This window comes from Anabrus simplex, chromosome 2, assembly GCF_040414725.1.
Source record: "Anabrus simplex isolate iqAnaSimp1 chromosome 2, ASM4041472v1, whole genome shotgun sequence".
In the NCBI taxonomy this organism is placed as follows: Eukaryota; Metazoa; Arthropoda; class Insecta; order Orthoptera; family Tettigoniidae; genus Anabrus; species Anabrus simplex.
In genome coordinates, this window is record NC_090266.1 from 511689090 (window position 1) to 511711060 (window position 21971).

At 39.1% G+C, this 21971-nt stretch overlaps 1 protein-coding gene across 1 annotated transcript in view; it reads left to right on the plus strand.

Annotated features, from left to right (window-relative positions):
* Ide (Insulin degrading metalloproteinase) overlaps positions 1-21971 on the plus strand; it is a 644148-nt gene that overhangs the window by 500709 nt on the left and 121468 nt on the right. The window contains exon 20 of the mRNA XM_067140877.2: positions 20717-20926. Within this exon, the coding sequence (XP_066996978.2) occupies positions 20717-20926 (210 nt within the window). The remainder of the gene's footprint in view (positions 1-20716; positions 20927-21971) is intronic.

Below are 21971 nucleotides of genomic sequence, written 5' to 3' on the forward strand. Positions count from 1 at the left end.
CTTCTGCTGTCTTCCTTCAGTTTTTGAGTTAATTTCTCCCAGCACTTTATCTTCTCCTCTTCTGCTACTCTTTTAACTCTCATTTTCTTGTCCCGGTAAATTTGCTCGAGGTCTCTGATCTTCCCCTCATCCCTTACCTGTTCTGGCGTGGATTTCTCTCTATCTTGTTCTTTTTGTGCTATGTTCCTTTCCATTATTGAGGATCTTACTCTTTCATTCCACCAGGGTGTCTCCTTTTCCCTTAGTCACACTTGTCTTCCCACAAACCTCTATTGCTTCTTTTATCAAGGTGTTTTTAAATCTTGTCCACTCTACCTCACCACTCTCCACTTCTTCTGCATGTAGGCAGTTGTCCTCTTACACGGTCCTGATAGTCGGTCCTCTTTCCAATCTGTTTAGTTTCCCACACCTTAATCTTACGTAATTTTTCGATTGTTATTTTTGGTACATTAATGTCTATAAGATCTGTTACTAATAACCGGTGGTTGCTATTGAGATTCTCACTTGGAATCATCTTGACATCAGTCGCAAGTCTACTTCTTTCTTTACCTGTAATTACATAGTCAGTGACCGTCTTGCTCTTTCCATCCCAGCTGTAACGTGTAAGCTTGTGACTGACTCTTTTGTTGTGAACCAACTGTTTTATACTACCAAACAGTTTCTTATGCAGAAGTCTAGGAGATGTTACCCTTCTGAATTCTTTCTCCCATAGCCATGCGGTCCTGTCACTTTCTCATAGCCATTCCTGTCTGTCCCAAGCTGTGTGTTGAGGCCCCAATGATGATTGCCCTCCCTTCACCAATGGTCTCTTCTAGGTCTTTGAGAAACTTGTTCTTTTCATCGTGACTGCAACCTGTCTGAGGGACATACATTTGCACCAGTGTCAGCTTCTCTTTCCCAAGGTGAACTGTTGCATTTATAATCCTCTCATTGATGTACTGGATCTCTGTAATACCATTTAACTCTTTAGACCAGGGCCTCTCAAACACTTAAAATCTCACGCGTGCAAACCGGCTCTGTGCATCGGTCCAACTCGGCTTGACTCGGATGGTGTGGTGTGTTGAGGGCGACGAAGCGTTTGGTGATAGATGGATTGTTTATCAGTGAAATAGATAAGCGCAAGACAACTACATAATAATGGAGCAACCTGTTTTGAAGAAAGCAAAGACTTCCGAAAGTCCAATTCAATCGAACTGGGAACTTTGAACTTTTGTATCTTTTCTCAGTTGTGACAATAAAGCCAAATGCTTAATCGGTGGGACAATAATTACGTTGTCATCAAAAAGATCTGTTTTTCAATACAAAGCCTTTGTTCAAATTCTACGAGAATTTGTCGAAAGAAGATTGCCCTAAACTGCATATTGTACAGGAAATACCATTACATCCCATTTAAAGTAGAGGTATGGTGTACAGTAAGAATACGATGGATAATTGCGTCTATATTTTTCGATGACCCCGTGAATTCAGATGTGTATGAGAATAATTTTGGGTCCATTTTATTATGAGTATATACAGAAAAGAAAAGGACTTTTGATATTTTCAACAAGATACGGTAGTGCCACTGCCCGTTACCGCTTGTAATTCTATTCAGATTTTACGTCCAGTATTTTTATGACTGAATAATTAGTACAGTTTCATGGCCCCACTCAATCAGCCTACCTAACTTACTGAGATCATTATCTTTGGAGAACCCTAGGGGGTAAAGTTTACCAAAGTAATTCCTCTACCATAAAAGACCTGGAGGCTGAAATATCCTGTTCGTGTATGTTACGGAAGCAGAATTGCAGAAAGTGTAAAATAATTTGTTTAAACGATGTGAGGCATGTCTTACTGAGGATGGAGGTCATTTTCAACAGCATGTGAAATAAATGGTAATAAATGGCATTTTAAATGTTATTAAAATTCATGAGGTTCTTTTATTCTGTAGTAACGTGGCAGGTTCGATCCTTGCTCAGTCCGGTTGTATTTGAAGGTGCTCGAATACATCAGCCTCGTGTCGTTAGGTTTATTGGCACGTGAAAGAACTAAATTCTGGCACCTCGATGTCTCAAACCATAAAAGTTGTTAGTGGGACATAAAGCAAATAACATTATTTTTCTGTAGTTGCTAAATCTCTTGATTTGCCAGTAGTAACGGAACATGCTTCCCATGGGAAAGTGCGAGCTGCGGTTCCATTGTGGTCTGGTTTTGTCACCTGGCTTCCTAGCTGCAGTTCAGAGAGCCAGAAGTTTGCCAGCGGCAGAATGATTAAAAGTTTCCCCATAAAATAATAGCACTGTATCTCTAGGACAGTAAAATCATCATAAGGAGAAACATAATGATTTTTACTAATTGTATTGTGATTTCAGGAATAGGTGAGAGAGACGTCCGATACTGTAAATGGAAAATTAGGATCAGTATGGAGAAAAGCTGTACAGTGGTATAGCAAGGGAAAATTGTGTAGGAATTTGAGCAATTAAAATCAGAGGCTAAGATATTGTAATAATAGAGAACTCAAAGTACAGTAGAAGTCCGCTATAGCTAGTATAACATATAACGAGAACCCCATTATGTCGGTTTTTTCCTGTCCCTTCAAAATTCCTATATTAAACTATGTTTTATCCTTCGGTTACAGTGAGAGTCTCAACACTGACACATCAGTTATTACAAGCGATTAAGCGTGCACGATTTTTTCCGGTACCAGTATTTATGCACCCAGCCATTATACTGCATGCGATCGATCATCTTGGGTATCGTTTCCTCGCTATGTCCTCTAGCAAGCTTTCTTGTCGGCATGTGAAGGCGATGTTGGAATCGATTAGTAATACCCGTCGACTGCTGTTCCGTAAAGAAAAGTGAAAATCAAAGAGGAGAACATGTTTTCGTAAGAAGTGCGTAAATAACGTGTCCGACAACAGTTGTTAACTCGTTCAAAATAAAGGCTGAAGTATACGATTGCCTAATTTTAATGCTGATCTACTGCAGTTAAGAATGGGATACACCTCAAGAAATGGCAGAGTGCATCATTGATTTCAGAGGTTAGTTTATATTTTCTCGCATTGGGTTAAATTTCGGAAAGGCTATCTATAATCATGTGAATTCATAGCAAGAAGGTTATCACTTTTCTACTGGCACTTGATATATGTTTTCATGGTACATACTGTTCCCTACAATGCTTTTGGTTCCCGTCAAGCGAATGCTGATCTCGAACCAAGAGCACCATAGTGAACAAAACTCCCACAAGTGTGGGCTCGTGCACACCTCTTACCTGCATTACATTTCCATGTACAGCAACTCAGTCGCACATGTCTCAGGGAAATTAGGTAAAGATAATAGAGGGCAAAATATGATCAAACACGTGGATATGCAAGATAACTAGGTAAGAACATCCAAAAGTAAATGAAAATACAGGAAACAATGCTGCATTCACAGTGAATATAAATGGATTTATTACAATTTAAAGAAAATGTCAAAATATTTACAAGACGTTAAAAATCTCACATAAAAATTTTATTTTTGTCAATAGTTTGTTGCAGATGACCTCCAGGTCACAATGTTATCGTACCGCCAGGCTGGAACAAGCATGAATCACGGAATAAGTCAAAAGTAACGAGAAAGGATCACTATCTGTACAAAGGCACGTCAGAAGTGCCATCTCCTCAACATGAAAAATATAGTCTCACAGTACCTCGAACCCAAGGTCGTCTAACAACAAACAATAATATACATAGCCTGGACTGGATGAAGGATCACAGTCCAGCATACATAAGGCTCCAAGACTCGTCAATAAAATCACGGAAATTACAGCTACGTCAGCAGGTAGTTAAATAAACAAGTAGCAAGACTAAAACAGAGCCATGCAGACAAAAATGCGATCCCCTGCTGGCTACACAAGGTCGCGGCCGGGGAAGGCTCTCCATGCTAACACTTGAGCTAGTGCAGACAGCAATATTACTCTCCCTAGCCGGTGACGTAAAACTTGACTTCCTTAAACCCACCAAAAAAAAAAAAAAAAAACGGAATGTGTGTCGGCCCCGCTGCCCTTGGGGAGCGCTCAGCTGATTGGATAACAGCATACCTGCCGCGTTCCTCAATTCACTTCTATAATCACATGACAGGTCGTTCTTAGCGCCGAAATTATTCAATCACTATCATATCTCTGCCACCATTGGGCGTATCCATAAATCACGTTATCTGATATCTGCCTCCACGGGCTTATCCATAAGTACACAAGGACTCACTTCCCTGGCGCTACTACAGCCAGACGAATGCGGAATATTCACCTTACAATGTTCATCCTTTCTCTGTGCTCGGCATAACTATAACAATACGTGCGATCAGCTAGAAGTTAATGTAAAGATATCTCAAGCAATCGGGCACACACACCCATCCCCGTTAGCCTATGTGAGTCAAGGACTAAGTCTAGATCTCCTCTTAATTACGAACAATCCCAAATAAGTATAGGCTACGCTGCACTAACTACAGTATCTGGTTAACAGACCTAGCAAACATGACCCAGACGGAACAGATACCGCAAAACAAAGAAATAAAAACATCAAAATTATACAAGTGGGAGTATACAACCTACTGCCTATCCTACTATCCTGAGTTCGAGGTCTGTGCATGATTACTCTAACCAAATCGTTATTTACATTAGACAGCTATTGTGGCTGACGGCCATCCTGAATCTACTTTCAATAATTTACATGCTTAGAACCAATTGGAGTGATCTAACCTGGACGTATCGATGGCATTGCGAGGCACCCCTCTGTGGACCCCTGGATTTTACTGCATGTTGACAATTGTCGTCGCCGGTAGCACAGGTATGTGGATTACTGGATACATGATGGCTGATGAAGGCTTCTCCTGCAGCTTCCTCGAAGGTTGTGAGGTGTCTCCTTCGGCGTCGTGACGAGCACGCCTTCCTGGTGTCCCCGCGTCGATGCTCTGGGTCTTGACAGCTCCTGTCTTCTCCAACTCGCCGTACTTCTTTCTTGTTCTCAGCGTGTCGTTGCTCCCGCTAGCCGGTGAAGGGAAAACTGTAAAGAGACATGTGTTACAGAGTAATTCGATGCCAGTTTCCACAAACTCCCACTCTCCCATGCTTCTAAGTTTGGTTCTCTACTAGAGTTTAGTCAAGAATTCACTCATTCACATATGGTGACAAGATCTTGTTGTCTCTTCATAGAAATGTTACTCTCAACTACCAGAAATAATCTGAGCTATTATTATTCTCCGTACTTCCTTTCTAACAATTGGTCCTCAAAGTCATATGAAGCTACTAGCTAGGCACTTAAATCATAGGCAGTACATCTCATGATAGGCAAGCCATCACATGTATTATGAAAATTTCAACATAGTCCTGCAGATTATTTACTTACTTATTTTTCCCAACTAGATCGTGCCTGGTGTTTACGGCTCGCAGCTCAGATGCTATTCTCGGAGTTAGCTCGTCTTCTTATCACGCAGTCCCGACAGAAAGACTGTCAAAGAATGAATCTCAAGCACTCTGCGGCTCTATATTCATAATGAGGTCGGCTTACCCCACGCCGACGGGTTAGCGGCGATTTTCTCCTGCCCGTGGCACGATGCGTACACACACAATGCGCGCCAAGTACTTCACTTACCGTATGCATTTCTAATTATAATTGTGTAGCATATCAAAATTTAGCAAAAATTACAGAGGTTGCAATTTTCTCATCAAATTAAATGCATCTCTTCTGTCCTCAAAGAGATAAATTAATTTCTTTCTTCGCTCCAAATCCTTTGTTGGCATGCTACATAGGTGACGTGTTTGGCATCCTCTGCCTACAGTTAAGAGCTTCGCTTGGGGTAATAAATTTATCTTATGAGATTCTAGAAACTTCATAATTATATAGCTGCTTTCTTCCCACGAAAACTGCTCACACTCCACTTCTCTCATGTAATAAATTAGTATACGAGTATTTTCTGGGTGGTCTCGAATATTCCAAATATCGCAGGCTAAAATCATGACTATAAGACAATGAACGGAATGGTTCAATACGTGGTTAAGTTAGGTTAGCTGACACTGTCTGAATAAGAGAACTGAAGCGTTCGCCAAAAAATGCGACCTTCAGTATTTTTTTCCGTTGCGAGCTCTCACGTCGACATTTGAAGGCGATGTTAGAGTCGATTAGTAATACCAGTCAACTGCCGTTCTGTCAAGAAAATCAGAAATGAAAGACGACAACATGTTTTTGTAATAAATATGTAAATAACGTGATCAATAGCAGTTGTTAACCAGTTAGAAATAAAGGCTAAGTAAATGATCGCTTAATTTTGATACTCTACACTGAAATTAAGTAAGAATGTGATACACCTCAAGATATAGCAGAGCACATCACTGATTTCAGAGATTACATTGTATATTCTCACATCTGGTTAAATTTTGGTATGGCTATTCCTATCAAAATTTATAACGAGATGGTTATCACTTTTCTACTGCCACTTGATATATGTCTTCATGACACATACGCAGTTAAGTTAGGGTAGATGACACTGTTTGAATAAGTAAGCTGAAGTGTTTGCTACAAAAGGCGACCTTTGGTGTCGCTTTCTCACTATGTGCACTTGTGAGCTCTCTCATCGACGTTTGAAGGCGACGTCTGAGTTGATTAGTAATACCCGTCGACTGATGTTCCGTAAAAAAAGAAAGAAAGAAAGAAGAGAACATGTTTTCGTAACAAATACTTAAATGATGTGGTAGATAGCAGTTGTGAACTCATTAGAAATAAATGCTAAGTAAACGATCACTTAATTTTAATACTCTACTCTGAAATTAAGGAAGAATCTAATACACCTCAAAATAATGGCAGAGTGCATCACTGATTTCAGAGGTTAGTTTATATTTTCTCGTGTCTTGTTAAATTTCGGAGGAGCTATTCCCATGTAAATTCTTAGCGAGATGTTACCATTTCTCTACTGGTGCTTGGAATATGTTTTCATGATACATATAGTATGGTCATGTTAGGTGATGCTGTTTGAATATACATTTGCTATAAAATGCGATCGATCATCGAACAGTATAGTTTTCTCACCATGTACACTTGCAAGCTCTCTCGTCGACATTTTAAAGGGATGTCGGAGTCGATTAGTAATACCCATTGACTGCTGTTCTCTAAAAGGAAATGAAAAATGAAAGGGGATAACATGTTTTCGTAGTAAATGCGTAAATGACGTGGCCGATAGCAGTTGTTAACTCATTAGAAATAAAGGCTGAAGCAAATGTTATATACTGAAATTAAGTAAGAATGTGATTCAACTCAAGATATGAACGAATACATTACTGATTTCAGAGGATAGTTTATATTTTCTTGCATCTAGTTAAATGTCGTAATATTCCCATGTAAATTCGTAGCAACGTGGTTATAATTTCTCTATGTGCGCTTGAAATGTTTTCATGATGCTTATACGGTTAGGTTAGGTAATGCTATTTGAAGAAAAAAACTGAAACGTTTGCCACAGTGGCCTCTGGAGTGATATTATAATTTTTTCAGGTTGAAATTAAACTTGCACTTTCACGTAGTATTAGATTTCGAAAAATAACAAACGAGTAAGCCGTAATGTGGATATCATCCACAAAAACGCAAGTTTTGAACAAATGAATTACCATTTTATACCAATTTTAATGTGTGTGGGTTTTCCCTCGGCTTTTACGAAAAATGTGATACAGTATAACGACAATCCACTATAACGAGTAACTTTTTCGCTTTTATGATTTCTCACTATAACGGACTTCTATTGTACTTGGGAGGTGAATTGAAGAAAAATGTAGCAAGCCTACTGTGTATTGGGGCTCCAAGATGGCGGCAACTGGCAACAGTCATGTTTTTGTACCTCCGACATATTAATCTTTTCTTAGACTTTCCTGTGTATAGAAGTGTGTCGTACTGTGCTTTCTTATCTACAACTATCCCTGAAGCAAGTGAAGTGTCATGTATTTCAGTAGTACAATGGTGATTCGCTGAACGGCATTATATTTTCTCCGCTTTGTCAGTCTCTGATCTCCCTGTGCTTCGCCATGCCCCTGTCTCTTCCAGTGAAAGGACGAAAGGTTGCCATGCTTCCTCATGTGCTGTGTTCGTTATCTTACTTCTTCTTTCTGGCGACCTTCATTTAAATCCAGGACTGCTTAATGTTTATTATCACAATACCCAGAGTTAGAAAAACAAATTAACTGTGTACTCAGTGAACCTGAATTTAGCGAGTTTGATATCTTATGTTTGACTGAAACTTGGTTACCTGATTGTGTCTCGGCCAGTGAACTTCCATTCTTGTCTAACTTTTCAGTGTTCTGTAAAAACAGAGGTACCGGTAAGCGTGGGGGTGGTGTAATGATTGCCGTTAGTAATAAACTTAAAGCCTGTCTCATACCCGGCCTAGAAACTGAATGTGAGATAACCTGGGTCAAAATTATGATCTCCAGAAGTAAAAACTTGTTAGTTGGTTGCTTCTACCACCCAGCCTCCAGTGATATCACAGCGTTAGAAGATTGCTTTAATTCAACGGTTTTGGCTCTGAATAAATCCAATGATATTGTGCTAATCAGTGATTTCAGTTCACACATATCCTGGCAATCCACAACCACTGTAACAGTAACTGACCCTATAGAGTCTTTTATTTTGTCTAATTTCATAAACGGTCTTCATCTACATCAGTTCTGCTTAATACCCACCAGAAATCTGGCAACTTTCAACCTCCTCTTCTCTACAGTAACTAGTGTTAGTTTATCTGTTGGCAGAAACATTCTTAGCACTGATCATGACTCAATCGAAGCTACCCTCAGTCTACCTGCTTATCGACATAAAGACTTCCCACCTGTTGCGAGGCAAGCATTTCCTTTATGGAGTAAAGTGTACTGGCTAGTTTTCAATCAGGACTTGTCATCCCTTCCTTGGTGCTGGTTATGAGCTGAACATGACGTCAACAGTGCGGTTTGCCTGTTTGACGATTTAATATTGACCACTATTAAACAGCATGTACCTTTCTCCAAACCCAGTACACACAAAAATCCCCCCTGGCTGAGTGCCAAAACTAAATTGCTACTAAAGAACAAAACCCGTGCGTGATCACTCTGGAAGTCTGTCCCCAATTTGCACACGTTTAATACTTTTAAACACCTCAGGAAAATGTCAAAATCGCATCTTAAGAATGACTACAACCGGCACATCACTTCTATAACTGGAAACCTTAAAAACAACCCTAAAAAATTTTGTACTCTCATTTCATCATGCAGAACGTCACCCCGGATACCACTGAATCTTAAACTACATAGTGATGATGTCCCAACTGAATTAAGGTCTCAAAAATTCAACGAGTACTTTCACTCCACCTTTACCCTTCCCGCACCTATCACAGAACTACCACAGATCAATAGTGTTTGCAGTTGCTCACTGTCACAAATATCAATGACCCCTAACAAAGTTCAAAATATTCTCAATAGTCTCCCAATAGACTGCTCCGCCGGGCCCAATGATACTAGCCGTATATTCCTAAAAAATACTTCTGCATCTCTCTATGCACAGTTACCTACAATTTTAAACCTGTGTATGGCTACTGGTACATTCCCCAACAGCTGGAAACAAGCTGATATCGCATCTATTGTCTAATCTGGCAACAAACATGATATCTCATCACACCGCCCAATATCTATCGTTCCAATACTATCCTCTGTCCTTGAAGGAATAATCCACCGCCGATTCCTCTTTTTCACACAGCCGCACCTATCTGAAGAACAACATGGATTCACTCCTGGAAAATCATGCCTCACTAACCTCACAGTTCTCAATCACCACATCATTTCAGCAATAGAAAAGAAATCTCAGTTAGATGTAATCTATATAGATCTGGCCAAAGCATTCGACTCTGTGGATCACACACTTCTTCTTCATAAGCTTGCTACCAGATTTAGTATCCATGGCCTCGTCTTGTCATTGATAACAAGTTTCCTCTCCGGCAGAAAACAAAGAGTGGTACTCCCTGAATCTGCCTCATCATGGTTATTTGTGTTATCAGGTGTATCTCAGGGCAGTATTCTGGGACCCCTACTCTTTGTTCTCTATATCGATGACATAATTCTTTGCACCCAAAATAGTCAGTGTTGCCTCCTCTTGTACACCGACGACCTGAAAATCCTAAGAGAAGTGTATACGCCTGATGACTGATGAATTACAGACTGTTCTCAATTTGTGTGGTGACTGGTTGAAGAAATGGAATCTTTCTCCCAATGTTAAAAAGTGCAATACAATCTCCTTTTCATTGCTAAAGCAAGGAATGAACACTGCCTACACCATCCAAGGAAATACATTGCAATCGGCTTCTCAGGTAAGAGACCTAGGTGTTATAATAGACTGTAAACTAACCTTCTTTGCTCATATTCAGTCTATAAAATCCTGTGCTATGCGTACCCTAGGCATTCTTTACACGTTTACTGAAATTAATGATATTGACGCCTTAAAATTATACGTTGTCTTGTATGTTCTCCCCATTATTGACTTTTGTTCCCCTATTTGGTCCTCATCTGCTATCACAAACATATCTCAGCTAAATAGTATTTTTAAGACTCGTAATCCTTTTTTTAAGAACAAAACTAAATCTGACATTATGTACTACCTGGGTATACTTGACTTGAGAAGTCGTTTACAGTTCTCCGATCTATGTTACCTTCATATAATAGTCAGTGGCTACACCAGATGTAATACTCTTCTGGCATACTACCCTATAGATGTTCCTCCCCGCCCTACACACAACTGGCACACTCATGTGTCCCATCCATGCCCAGCCTTACAACAACGCTCTATCTTCCACCGTCTCCCTACTCTTGGTAACTCACTTCCCGATACTGACATATTCACACCTGATATAGATGTTGTCCAACAACAGACCTTTTATTTAATTTATTTTCCGGGTTGAACCGTGTTGTACTTGTACGCATATCACGTACAGTTTGCCGACGTTTCGAATACATTGCAGTATTCATTGTCAAGGCGACTGAAATATCCCTACTCGATCCGAGGTAATCAGTCTCCCAGGCAGAGTTACACTACTAGAGTGGCCTTGATCTTGGCCTTTTATATCCTAGCCTATCTGGCTGGCGTAAGCCCTGGCTGTCTCGCGAGGCTTCTGGAAAGTTTATGTCACAGCCAGGTAGCGGGGGCTTGCCCGCGCTGTTATGTAATGGAGTTGCGGCCCGTGTGTTTATGTTGTGGTCTGTATGTCTTAAACTATGAATGATGGGCATCCAAGAATTACTGATTTTGTATCCTTCTTCTAAATTAATGTTATTCGGATGTTTCTTGATTTCGATAGCCTCGCGGATTTTTCTTTCCAGATTCCAAGGGATAGCTGCTAGGATCTTGGTCTTGTCAAATGATATTCCGTGCCTAGTTTCGTAGGAATGCTTGGCTACTGCTGAAATATCTGTGTTTTGGTTCTTGGTGTGACGGATATGTTCTTTTAGGCGGGTGGAGATCAGACGTTTTGTCTCACCTACATAACAAGCTCCGCAGCTACATTCAATGTGATATACTCCAGGGGCCTGTAATGTAGCTGCGGAGCTTGTTATGTAGGTGAGACAAAACGTCTGATCTCCACCCGCCTAAAAGAACATATCCGTCACACCAAGAACCAAAACACAGATATTTCAGCAGTAGCCAAGCATTCCTACGAAACTAGGCACGGAATATCATTTGACAAGACCAAGATCCTAGCAGCTATCCCTTGGAATCTGGAAAGAAAAATCCGCGAGGCTATCGAAATCAAGAAACATCCGAATAACATTAATTTAGAAGAAGGATACAAAATCAGTAATTCTTGGATGCCCATCATTCATAGTTTAAGACATACAGACCACAACATAAACACACGGGCCGCAACTCCATTACATAACAGCGCGGGCAAGCCCCCGCTACCTGGCTGTGACATAAACTTTCCAGAAGCCTCGCGAGACAGCCAGGGCTTACGCCAGCCAGATAGGCTAGGATATAAAAGGCCAAGATCAAGGCCACTCTAGTAGTGTAACTCTGCCTGGGAGACTGATTACCTCGGATCGAGTAGGGGTATTTCAGTCGCCTTGACAATGAATACTGCAATGTATTCGAAACGTCGGCAAACTGTACGTGATATGCGTACAAGTACAACACGGTTCAACCCGGAAAATAAATTAAATAATTCTTCACACCGTGGAAGCTTCACTTCTAAGAAACAGACCTTTTATTTTGGTATTATATTCACACCTTTCGCATCCTTCAAACAAAAAATTAAGATTCCTTTGAAGCCGTCTCCAGGTTTCCATTTTCTTCCGTCCCTCCAACCCTCGACCTTTCTTCTTCCTAATTTCTGTAATCGACACTTGCCAGTTATCGCCATTGTTGTTACATTGTTATTGTTAAAAATGGTTAATTTATTGTTGTTACTTAATATATTGGTTTATACCTTTGTTATCTTTTATACTTATTTAAACTTATTATTATTATTATTATTATTAGTGTGAAATGGCCCTCAATAGACTGTATCTATTAATTAAATAAATAAAAGTATAAAAATCAACAGGAGGATACAACTTTAAAGTGTGTGCTCTCACAAGAGTACATTGACCAAAAATATAACACTGAAAGTTAAGGAAATGCTCAAGGCATACTGTAATATCTCTAATGTATAGCTGTAACCCAGCCAGTGAGACAAGTGGATGAAGATTAAATACTGACATTATAAGTAAAATTTTTGAGATAAATGTTTCAGGAGAGAGAGGGATGACTGCAGAATGAATTAATGGTGTATAAGTAGATTGATGAAATGAAGAAATCAATATTGATATTTAGGACACAATGAATGAATGAACGAATGACCAAACAAATACCTAAACGAACTATGGAATTCGAAGTAAAGTAAGAGCGAGGCTAGAATGACTGAGATTTCTACCGGTAGATCTAGTTAAGAACTGAATAAAGCAATGGGACTTTGCCTAAAACATTGTGATGAAAAAGGAGTCATGGGAAGATCGAGTAAAATGAAGAGGAATCATCTTTACCCTGCCCCAGCTGCATCTGGAAATGAATGGTGATTGAGGAGGAGGAGGGTAGAGAACTGTGCAAATTATTCACCATTTTCTTTATTACATAATGTGAAATGTTGCGGTTTCTCTAGTTTGAGCTATTATTTTCCAGTGTTGCAAGTGTCCCTTCGAAGAATGGGACGATTATTCCAATCTAGTAGTTCTAATACAATAGAATCCCGCTTAACCAAAATGCTCTGGCAAAATTGTATTTTAATATTTTATTTTCACCCTCTCTGTCTGAGCAGTTGATATTAGTAATTCTCTTGCTATATGTGTTGAGTGCTACTAGGCAAACCCTATTTTTATATTATGACTTGTGCCAGAATGCATGTGTAGCATAAAACAAAACAGTTTCTTACCCTCTACTTTTTTATTGAACAAGCAGGAATTATTATTACTGTGTTATCATTACTACTGTGTTATTCGTCATGAAGATTATGCCGACGACTCCGACCTTGACAATAGCAGTTCTGAGAATAGAGTTACAGCAGATGATTGATTTAATGCATTGGAGGTAAGATCGATTTAGAATTTTTATTAAAATACAGTACCAGATGCTTTAATTACAGCACTGTAATAAAATTACTGTATACTGTTTTGCGCTTTGTTGAATGAAGCAATGAATCTGATGTATTGTTGATTAAATGGTGGCGCGACATAGCTGTGCGTGCGACAGCACTGCACCAAGAAAATTCAGAAGAAAATCACGTGATTTTATACAATGAGTGACATTATGTAAACATTTTAATGTTAATGGGCCTATACGGTATGCACCTTTGCTTAACAGAGTTTATGCATTTTTATTTCGACATTTAACTTCAGAAGATATTTTCCATGTGTTATTCAGAAAAACACGTCAACCAAATTGGCTCCGCCCCCTTTATTTCGGATTAACGGGGTTCTGCTGTAGTTGAGGTGGAAATTTACTATCTTGTGCACCTGCAGTTGACTAATGCTGTCACACAATGAACTTCAGTAACTTTTCACGCACCTTATGCCACATGATCTCTTGAGTACCATCTGCATACGGCCGAGTTGATACCAGATGTAATTGTAGTAGTATACCTGTTTCACCATGTATGTTTGGAGCTACTTCCTCAGTTCATTCACTGAATTTAGCCTTTGAATACTGGGAGAGACAAAGTGACTTAACTGTTGATCCTGGGAAATTTGTCTCATAAGCAATCCTATTGCATTAATTCTTTACCTTGTACATGTTTTTGAATAGCTTATTGGCTTTTTGCATTGTCCAGTTCCTTTAAATGTCGTGGAATTAGGTCATTTTGTGTAGAGAAGAGTTACTGTAGAATAAAATAGTTTCCTACCGCACATCTTCAGGACAGGCTTATAGTAATTGAATATTTGACACCGTAATAGTAGAGAGAGAAAAAGGCATGGTTAATAAGTTATTGTAGTGGTACTGTCTTTTTTAGCCTGGCCAAGGGGGTAAAGGCATACTCGCTTCACCTGAAAGAACTTGGATTAAGTTCCCTGTCAGGAAGTCAGAAATGTTAGGAAATGAGGGTTCCATTTCTGGAGGTATACATGACCCAGAAGTACACTCAGCCTACACCAGAAATGACTAGCAGTTTAATCGCCAGGGGCAAAGGCAGCCAGGAGTAGAGCTAACCATCTCTGCCTCACCAAGTGCTCAGGTTACGGATAGTGGAAGTCTTTATCTTCCTCACCTCTCGGGGCCTTCATGGTGTGAACGTAGAAGACTTTGCTTTTTAGTGTACTATCTTTTTGCTTTTTAGTGTACTATCTTTCATGAAAACTAGATAGTGGTTGTGGTTCAACACATTGTTGAATATATGGAGATACTGAGAAAATGATTTCACTTCTATTTCATTAATACAGTATTTTAAATCCAGTGCCAGTCTTAACCTATATTGAAAAGATGTTATAAGCTTCATTGTGATCCATATTGACAGTAGTTACATATAATAGGGTAAATTGGACCACCTGTTCAGTATATATAATACCAGGAAATTATTTGATGATAAGGCACGACTAGATATTTTGGAGGGTAAAGATCTCTTAATAACAGGGCACACTGGGTGTAGAGCTGGGTACAGAGAGAGGTCCTAGCTACAATGAGTTCCAAATCCCTTAAACTGAATTTATTCACAGAAGGTTCGCCTTACAATTGTGCTGGTTACAGTGAGGTGGTTTCCATAGATCCTCCTTGATATACAGCGACCCAACCAGACTATAGAGCCACGATCCCTTGTAGACAGCAATGGGTCGTCATTGATTCTTGAAGATCCTGGCGCGGGGTAACCACTCACTGATTATGTTATGCGAGTGTCCACATTTAACTGTCCCCTGAGTATTGGAATGATTCACATAAACCACAGCACTTTGTGAATTGTAATCATTGACTCGGTTCTAACTTAGAACCCAAACGTAAAATTAGAAAAGGAAGTTGCACGTGGGAAACTTGTGGTGGATATCTACAAATAAAAAATGAAATTTGACTTCTATCACTTGCATAGAGTCTTTCTGCTAAATTAATATTCGCACTGTCCATTGGAAGTCATTACAACACAGTTTATTCCTATTCACATCAAAAAATAGAATGTCTGATGGAATAACTATACTCTTAGATTTATAATTCTAAAGAAACTGAATGTTTGTAGCAACCTACTAGAAGCACAGTTCACTTGGAAATTTCACTTGCATTACATGAATGTCTGAGTGCACTTGTGTCTATGTCTTGTAAATCACTAGGAAAAATCACTATCATTCCTAACTACTGCATTCTATGTGAAGTTATTATTATTATTATTATTATTATTATTATTATTCAAAGTCTATACGGAGAAAAAAAACATCACTTTCACTACCACATTTCATATAATGTCTAAGTGAATGGTTAAACCATTGTTGTACGTAAAGTAAAGCCTATGAATGTTCGATTAATCACACCGTAATGTTAAAAGTTTAAGTCGAGTTCACTGGGAAAGGTCACTATTATGGCTTCTAGCACACACGTAAATGTTAGTTATACAAGTCTTAAAATCACCTTCTTCAGTTTATAAGTTTCTCAATGAGGTTCTACTTACTGAAAGCTTGTAAGTACCATAATGCCGGAATTATTCTATGTTCCACAACTCGCATGTCACTCAGACATAATCTCGCCCTGCAGGCTGACTCCATATCATGCGGCGAACCAACATCGTCATATTGCCGGTGTGAACTGCCGTGTCAAGACCAGGAGTAATGGCCTTTTATATAGATCTAGCTCTGACGTACAATAATGTTTTATAAAATCTTAAATATCTCCGTAATCCCTGGATCGATTTTGGAGAAATTAACATGAGGAGACATTTCAAATGTGCACTATCAGATGCCGTTGCTTCTGAATCGATACCTAAATTGATTTAGGATATAGAAAATTTTCTTGGATGGATGTTTCCAGATCGTATGATGCAACCTGTCCTTGACACCCCACTGGCTGTGTGATGATGGCTGTAGTGTTGTGCGGGTTGACTAATTTATAAATTTTTATCGCATATTTTATTTAAGAAATACTTGATGTTTGGTCAATCCCAGTACAATATCCAATGCCAAATATAACCACATTTTCATGAATCTCTTATATTCTCATTGGAACTGATTTTTGGTACTAGTATCGACCCTTAGGGTCATCTTCAGCCATATATAGTCAATTGGTATCTTAAAAACATGAAACAGAGCACATCTAAAAAAAAAGAACAACATGCTTTAATAAAAATAAAAAAAACCCACTTTAAAAACAAGTCCTTGATGAATGTATTTTGGAGATGGTGTCAAGACCATCAGTCGTAAAATAGTGCATACAAATAACATTAGTGGCATGGTAATTATTGTGGAAACACACTTGTCCTTGATTTAATGCACATGACTTGTTGTTTGTTTGAGTCATCAGTCCATAGACTGGTTTGATGCAGCTGTCCATGCCACCCTATCCTGTACTAACCTTTTCATTTCTACGTAACTATTGCATCCTACATCTGTTCTAATCTGCTTGTCATATTCATACCTTGGTCTACCCCTACCGTTCTAACCACCTACACTTCCTTCAAAAACCAACTGAACAAGTCCTGGGTGTCTTAAGATGTGTCCTATCATTCTATCTTTTCTTCTCGTCAAATTTAGCCAAATCGATCTCCTCTCACCAATTCTATTCAGTATCTCTTCATTCCTGATTCGATCTGTCCATCTCACCTTCAGCATTCTTCTGTAACACCACATTTCAAAAGCTTGTATTCTCTTTCTTTCTGAGCTAGTTATCGTCCATGTTTCACTTCCATACAATGCCACGCTTCACACGAAAGTCTTCAAAAACATCTTTCTAATTCTGATATCAATGTTTGAAGTGAGCAAATTTCTTCTCTTAAGAAAGCTCTTCCTTGCTTGTGCTAGTCTGCATTTTATGTCCTCCTTACTTCTGCCATCGTTAGTTACTTTACTACCCATGTAGCAATATTCATCTACTTCCTTTAAGACTTCATTTCCTAATCTAATATTTCCTACATCACCTGCCTTCGTTCGACTGCACTCCATCACTTTTGTTTTGGACTTATTTATTTTCATCCTGTACTCCTTACCCAAAGACTTCATCCATACCATTCAGCAACTTCTCGAGATCTTCTGCAGTCTCAGATAAAATAACAATATCATCGGCAAATCTCAAGGTTTTGATTTCCTCTCCTTGGACTGTGATTCCCTTTCCAAATTTCTCTTTGATTTCCTGTACTGCCTATTCTATGTAAACATTGAAAAGGAGAGGGGACAAACTGCAGCCTTGCCTCACTCCTTTCTGGATTGCTGCTTCTTTTTCAAAGTCCTCGATTCTTATCACTGCAGACTGATTTTTATACAGATTGTAGATAATTCTTCGTTCTCGGTATCTGATCCCTATCATCTTCAGAATCATAAATAGCTTGGTCCAATCAACATTATCAAATGCCTTTTCTAGATCTATGAATGCCATGCACATGGGCTTGTCCTTCTTGATTCGATCCTCTAAGATCAGACGTAAAGTCAGGATTGCTTCACGTGTTCCTACATTTCTTCTGAAGCCAAATTGATCTTCTCCCAACTCAGCTTCAACTTGTTTTTCCATTCTTCTGTAAATAATACGTGTTAAAATTTTGCAGGCATGAGATACTAAACTAATGGTGCGGTAGTTTTCACACCTGTCAGCACAGACTTTCTTGGGAATAGGTATAACAACATTCTGCCGAAAATCGGATGGGACTTCTCCTGTCTCGTACATCTTGCACACTAAATGAAATAACCTTGCCATGCTGGTTTCTCCAGGGAATGTCATCAATTCCAGGTGCCTTGTTCTTATTTAGGTCACTCACGGATCTGTCAAACTCTGACCTCAAAATTGGGTCACCCATTTCATCAGCATCAACAGCCTCTTCATGTTCCAGAACCAAATTATCTACATCTTTACCTCGATACAACTGTTGGATATGTTCCTGCCATCTTTTTGCTTTGTCTTCTTTCCCTAGAAGTGGCTTTCCATCTGAGCTCTTAATATTCATACACCTAGATTTTTCTCCAAAGGTTTCCTTGATTTTCCTTTATGCAGCATATACCTTTCCCAGGACCATACAGCCTTCGACATCCTTGCACTTTCTATCCACTTGATTCTTTAATCGCCTGTATTCTTTTCTGCCCTCTTCATTTCTAGCATTCTTTTATTTTCGTCATTCATGAATCAGGTCTAGTATCTCCTGAGTTATCCACTGATCCTTAGTTGATCTTTTCTTCCTTCCTAACATTTCTTCAGCAGCCCTACTGACTTCATTTTTCATGACTCTCCACTCTTCCTCTACAGTGTTTCCTTCAGCCTTTTCATTTAGTCCTTGTGCAACATGTTCCTTGAAACAATCGCGCACGCTCTTTTCTTTCAACTTGTCTAGATCCCATCTTTTTGCATTCTTTCCTTTCTTCAATTTCTTCAACTTCAGATGGCATTTCATGACCAACAAGTTGTGGTCAGAGTCCACGTCTGCTCCTGGGAAAGTTTTGCAATCCAACACCTGGTTTCTGAATCTCTGTCTAATCTATTTGATACCTTCCAGTGTCTCCAGGTCTTGTCCACGTATACAGCCGTCCTTTGTGGTGTTTGAACCAAGTATCGGCAAGGACTAAATTATGATCAGTGCAGAATTCAACCAGCCGACTTCCTCTTTCGTTCCTTTGTCCCAATCCAAATTCTCCTACTGTACTACCTTCTCTTCCTTGGCCTACTACTGCATTCCAGTCTCCCATCACAATTAGATTCTCGTCACCTTTTACATATTGTATTAAATCTTCTATCTCCTCATGTATTTTTTCGATTTCTTCATCATACGCTGAACTGGTAAGCATATAGACCTGCACTATTGTGGTGGGCATTGGTTTGGTGTCAGTTTTGACGACAATAATTCTTTAACTATGCCTGACGTAGTAGATTACCCGATGCCCTATTTTCTTATTCATTATTAAACCAACTCCTGCATTAACCCTGTTTGATTTTGTGTTGATAATTCGGTAGTCGCCTGACCAAAAATCTTGTTCTTCCTGCCAACATACTTCACTTATACCAACTAAATCTAACTTTAGCCTATCCATCTCCCTTTTCAGATTCTCTAACCTACCACAACGATTCAAACTTCTAACATTCCACGCTCCAACTCGCAGAATGTCAGTATCCATCTTCCTGATGATCGCCCCCTCTCGTGTAGTCCCCACGCGGAGATCCGAATGGGGGACCATTTTACCTCCGGAATATTTTACCCGGGAGGAAGCCATCATCAGTACATCATTCATACAGAGAGAGCTGCATGTCCTCGGGAGGTAGTTACGGGTGTAGTTTCCCGTTGCTTTCAGCCGTGTAGCAGTATCAACACAGCTAAGCTGAGTATTATTACAAGGCCATATCAGTCAATCATCTAGACTGCCGCCCTTGCAACTACCGAAAGAGTGCTACCCCCCTTTCGATGAACCATTCCTTAGTCTGGTCTCTCAACAGATACCCATCCGATATGGTTGCACCTGCGGCTCGGCTATCTGAATCATTGGGACACGCAAGCCTTCCCACCACGGCTAGGTCACATGGTTTGCAGAGGAGGGCACATTTACAGAGCCGTAAATGATATACCTAAAAAGTTATCTGATGTCCCCCTCACTCAGTTTTTTTTAAGTACGGTACACCTTCACGGTACCACTAATGATAAAGAGAGAGTCTTTGTATGCACTGTTTTATGACTGATGGGCTTGATGCCATCTCCAAGATACATTCATTAAGGACTTGTTTTTAAAGTGTTTTGTTTATTAATAAACTGTGTTCTTTGTTTAGACGTGCTCGGTTTCATGTTTTTATTATACCAATGACTATTTACGGCTGAAAATGACGCTAAGGGTCTAAACTAGTACCGAAAATCAGTAGTTTCAATTAGAATATAACATTCATGAAAATTTGGCATTGTATGTATGTATTGAATAGGTGGACCAATTTACCCTATTAAATATATTGAAAGATTTGACATTATTTACATTCTTATTGAATATGAATATTACTGCTCTTGATACTTGTTCATGCATGTCGTCAATAAATTTTAAGTCTCTTGTTTTTTCTTCTCTAATTTTAAATTGCTGTTTGTTTGTTTGATTTAGAACTACCTTGAAGAATTACCTAAGGAGGCCTTCAATAGAATTAAAGAGTCTCTGGCTTCACAGCTCCTGGAGAGGCCTAAAGTGATGGAGCACCTGACAGCATGGTATTGGGGTGAAATATCGACCCATCAGTACCATTTTGATCGAACTAAGGTTGAGGTTGCATATTTGAAGACAGTAGAAAAGGACAACATACTTCAGTTTTACAACGTAAGTATTACAAGTAATGAAAATCATTTCCTCCGTATTGAAAGAATCTTAATATAATATAAGAAATTTATTTTAACTTCAACCTATTCAATACAGTACAAGATGTTAACGTATTAGTTAAACATCGTTAAAATTGTTGAGACATGTTTCGCCCCTGCTGTGGGGCATCATCAGTCACATCAATACCTCAAAATTCTACCAGACGTCTGGTTGGAAATTATAAAAATATGTTGCATGAGTGAATACATTAAAAAACATTTACAAGATCTTATCGTTAACAAAATATGAAATTAATTTTAAAATGTTACACTAGTGAACACGTTGGTGAAATTTTCACTTAAAACAAGACCGTCACATGTACAGTATTGACAATAATGGTAGTTTAAAAGACTTATTTGATGCTAAGTTCGAAGACAGTTTAAAATTTATATGCAATTATTGTGAATGAGTGCAGAATAAATATAATTACAATTGCTGTACACGTATTTTACATTGTAAAATGTTGTGGAAAAGTATTCCAAATTTGTATTAATTTCCATTTTAAAAAGAATTTTTGACCTCAATATTACGTTCCTGATGTAGTTTAATCAGAATTAGCTTCAAGATGTGAAATTTTGTATGTGATATTATGACCAGCTCATGTAAAAATGTTGCATTACATCGTAATTTTTACATGAGCTGGTCATAATGATAAGGAATGATAGGCCCTCTCTAACTTGATGCATCTGGTGTCTATGGCCAAGGCTTCGCTCTTGCTTATTGCTGAGATCCATTCTCCTAAGTACTTGACTGAAGGAACTTACCTCAGTGTTGTTTCCGAGTGGGATTGTAGAAGGAGCCTGTTTGATAATAGTGATAAACTCCGTCTTCTCTAGTTTGACCTTCAAGCTGGTTTTTGTTGCAATACTGTAGACGCTCTGTAGTTGGTGAGTAACCTCTTACATGCTGTTGGCCAGCAGGGTGGGATCATCAGCAAAGGCTAGACAGGGTACCCTGAGGTTGTCTTTCTTGTACCCAAGCTTCAGTCATGCTTCTGATGACAATG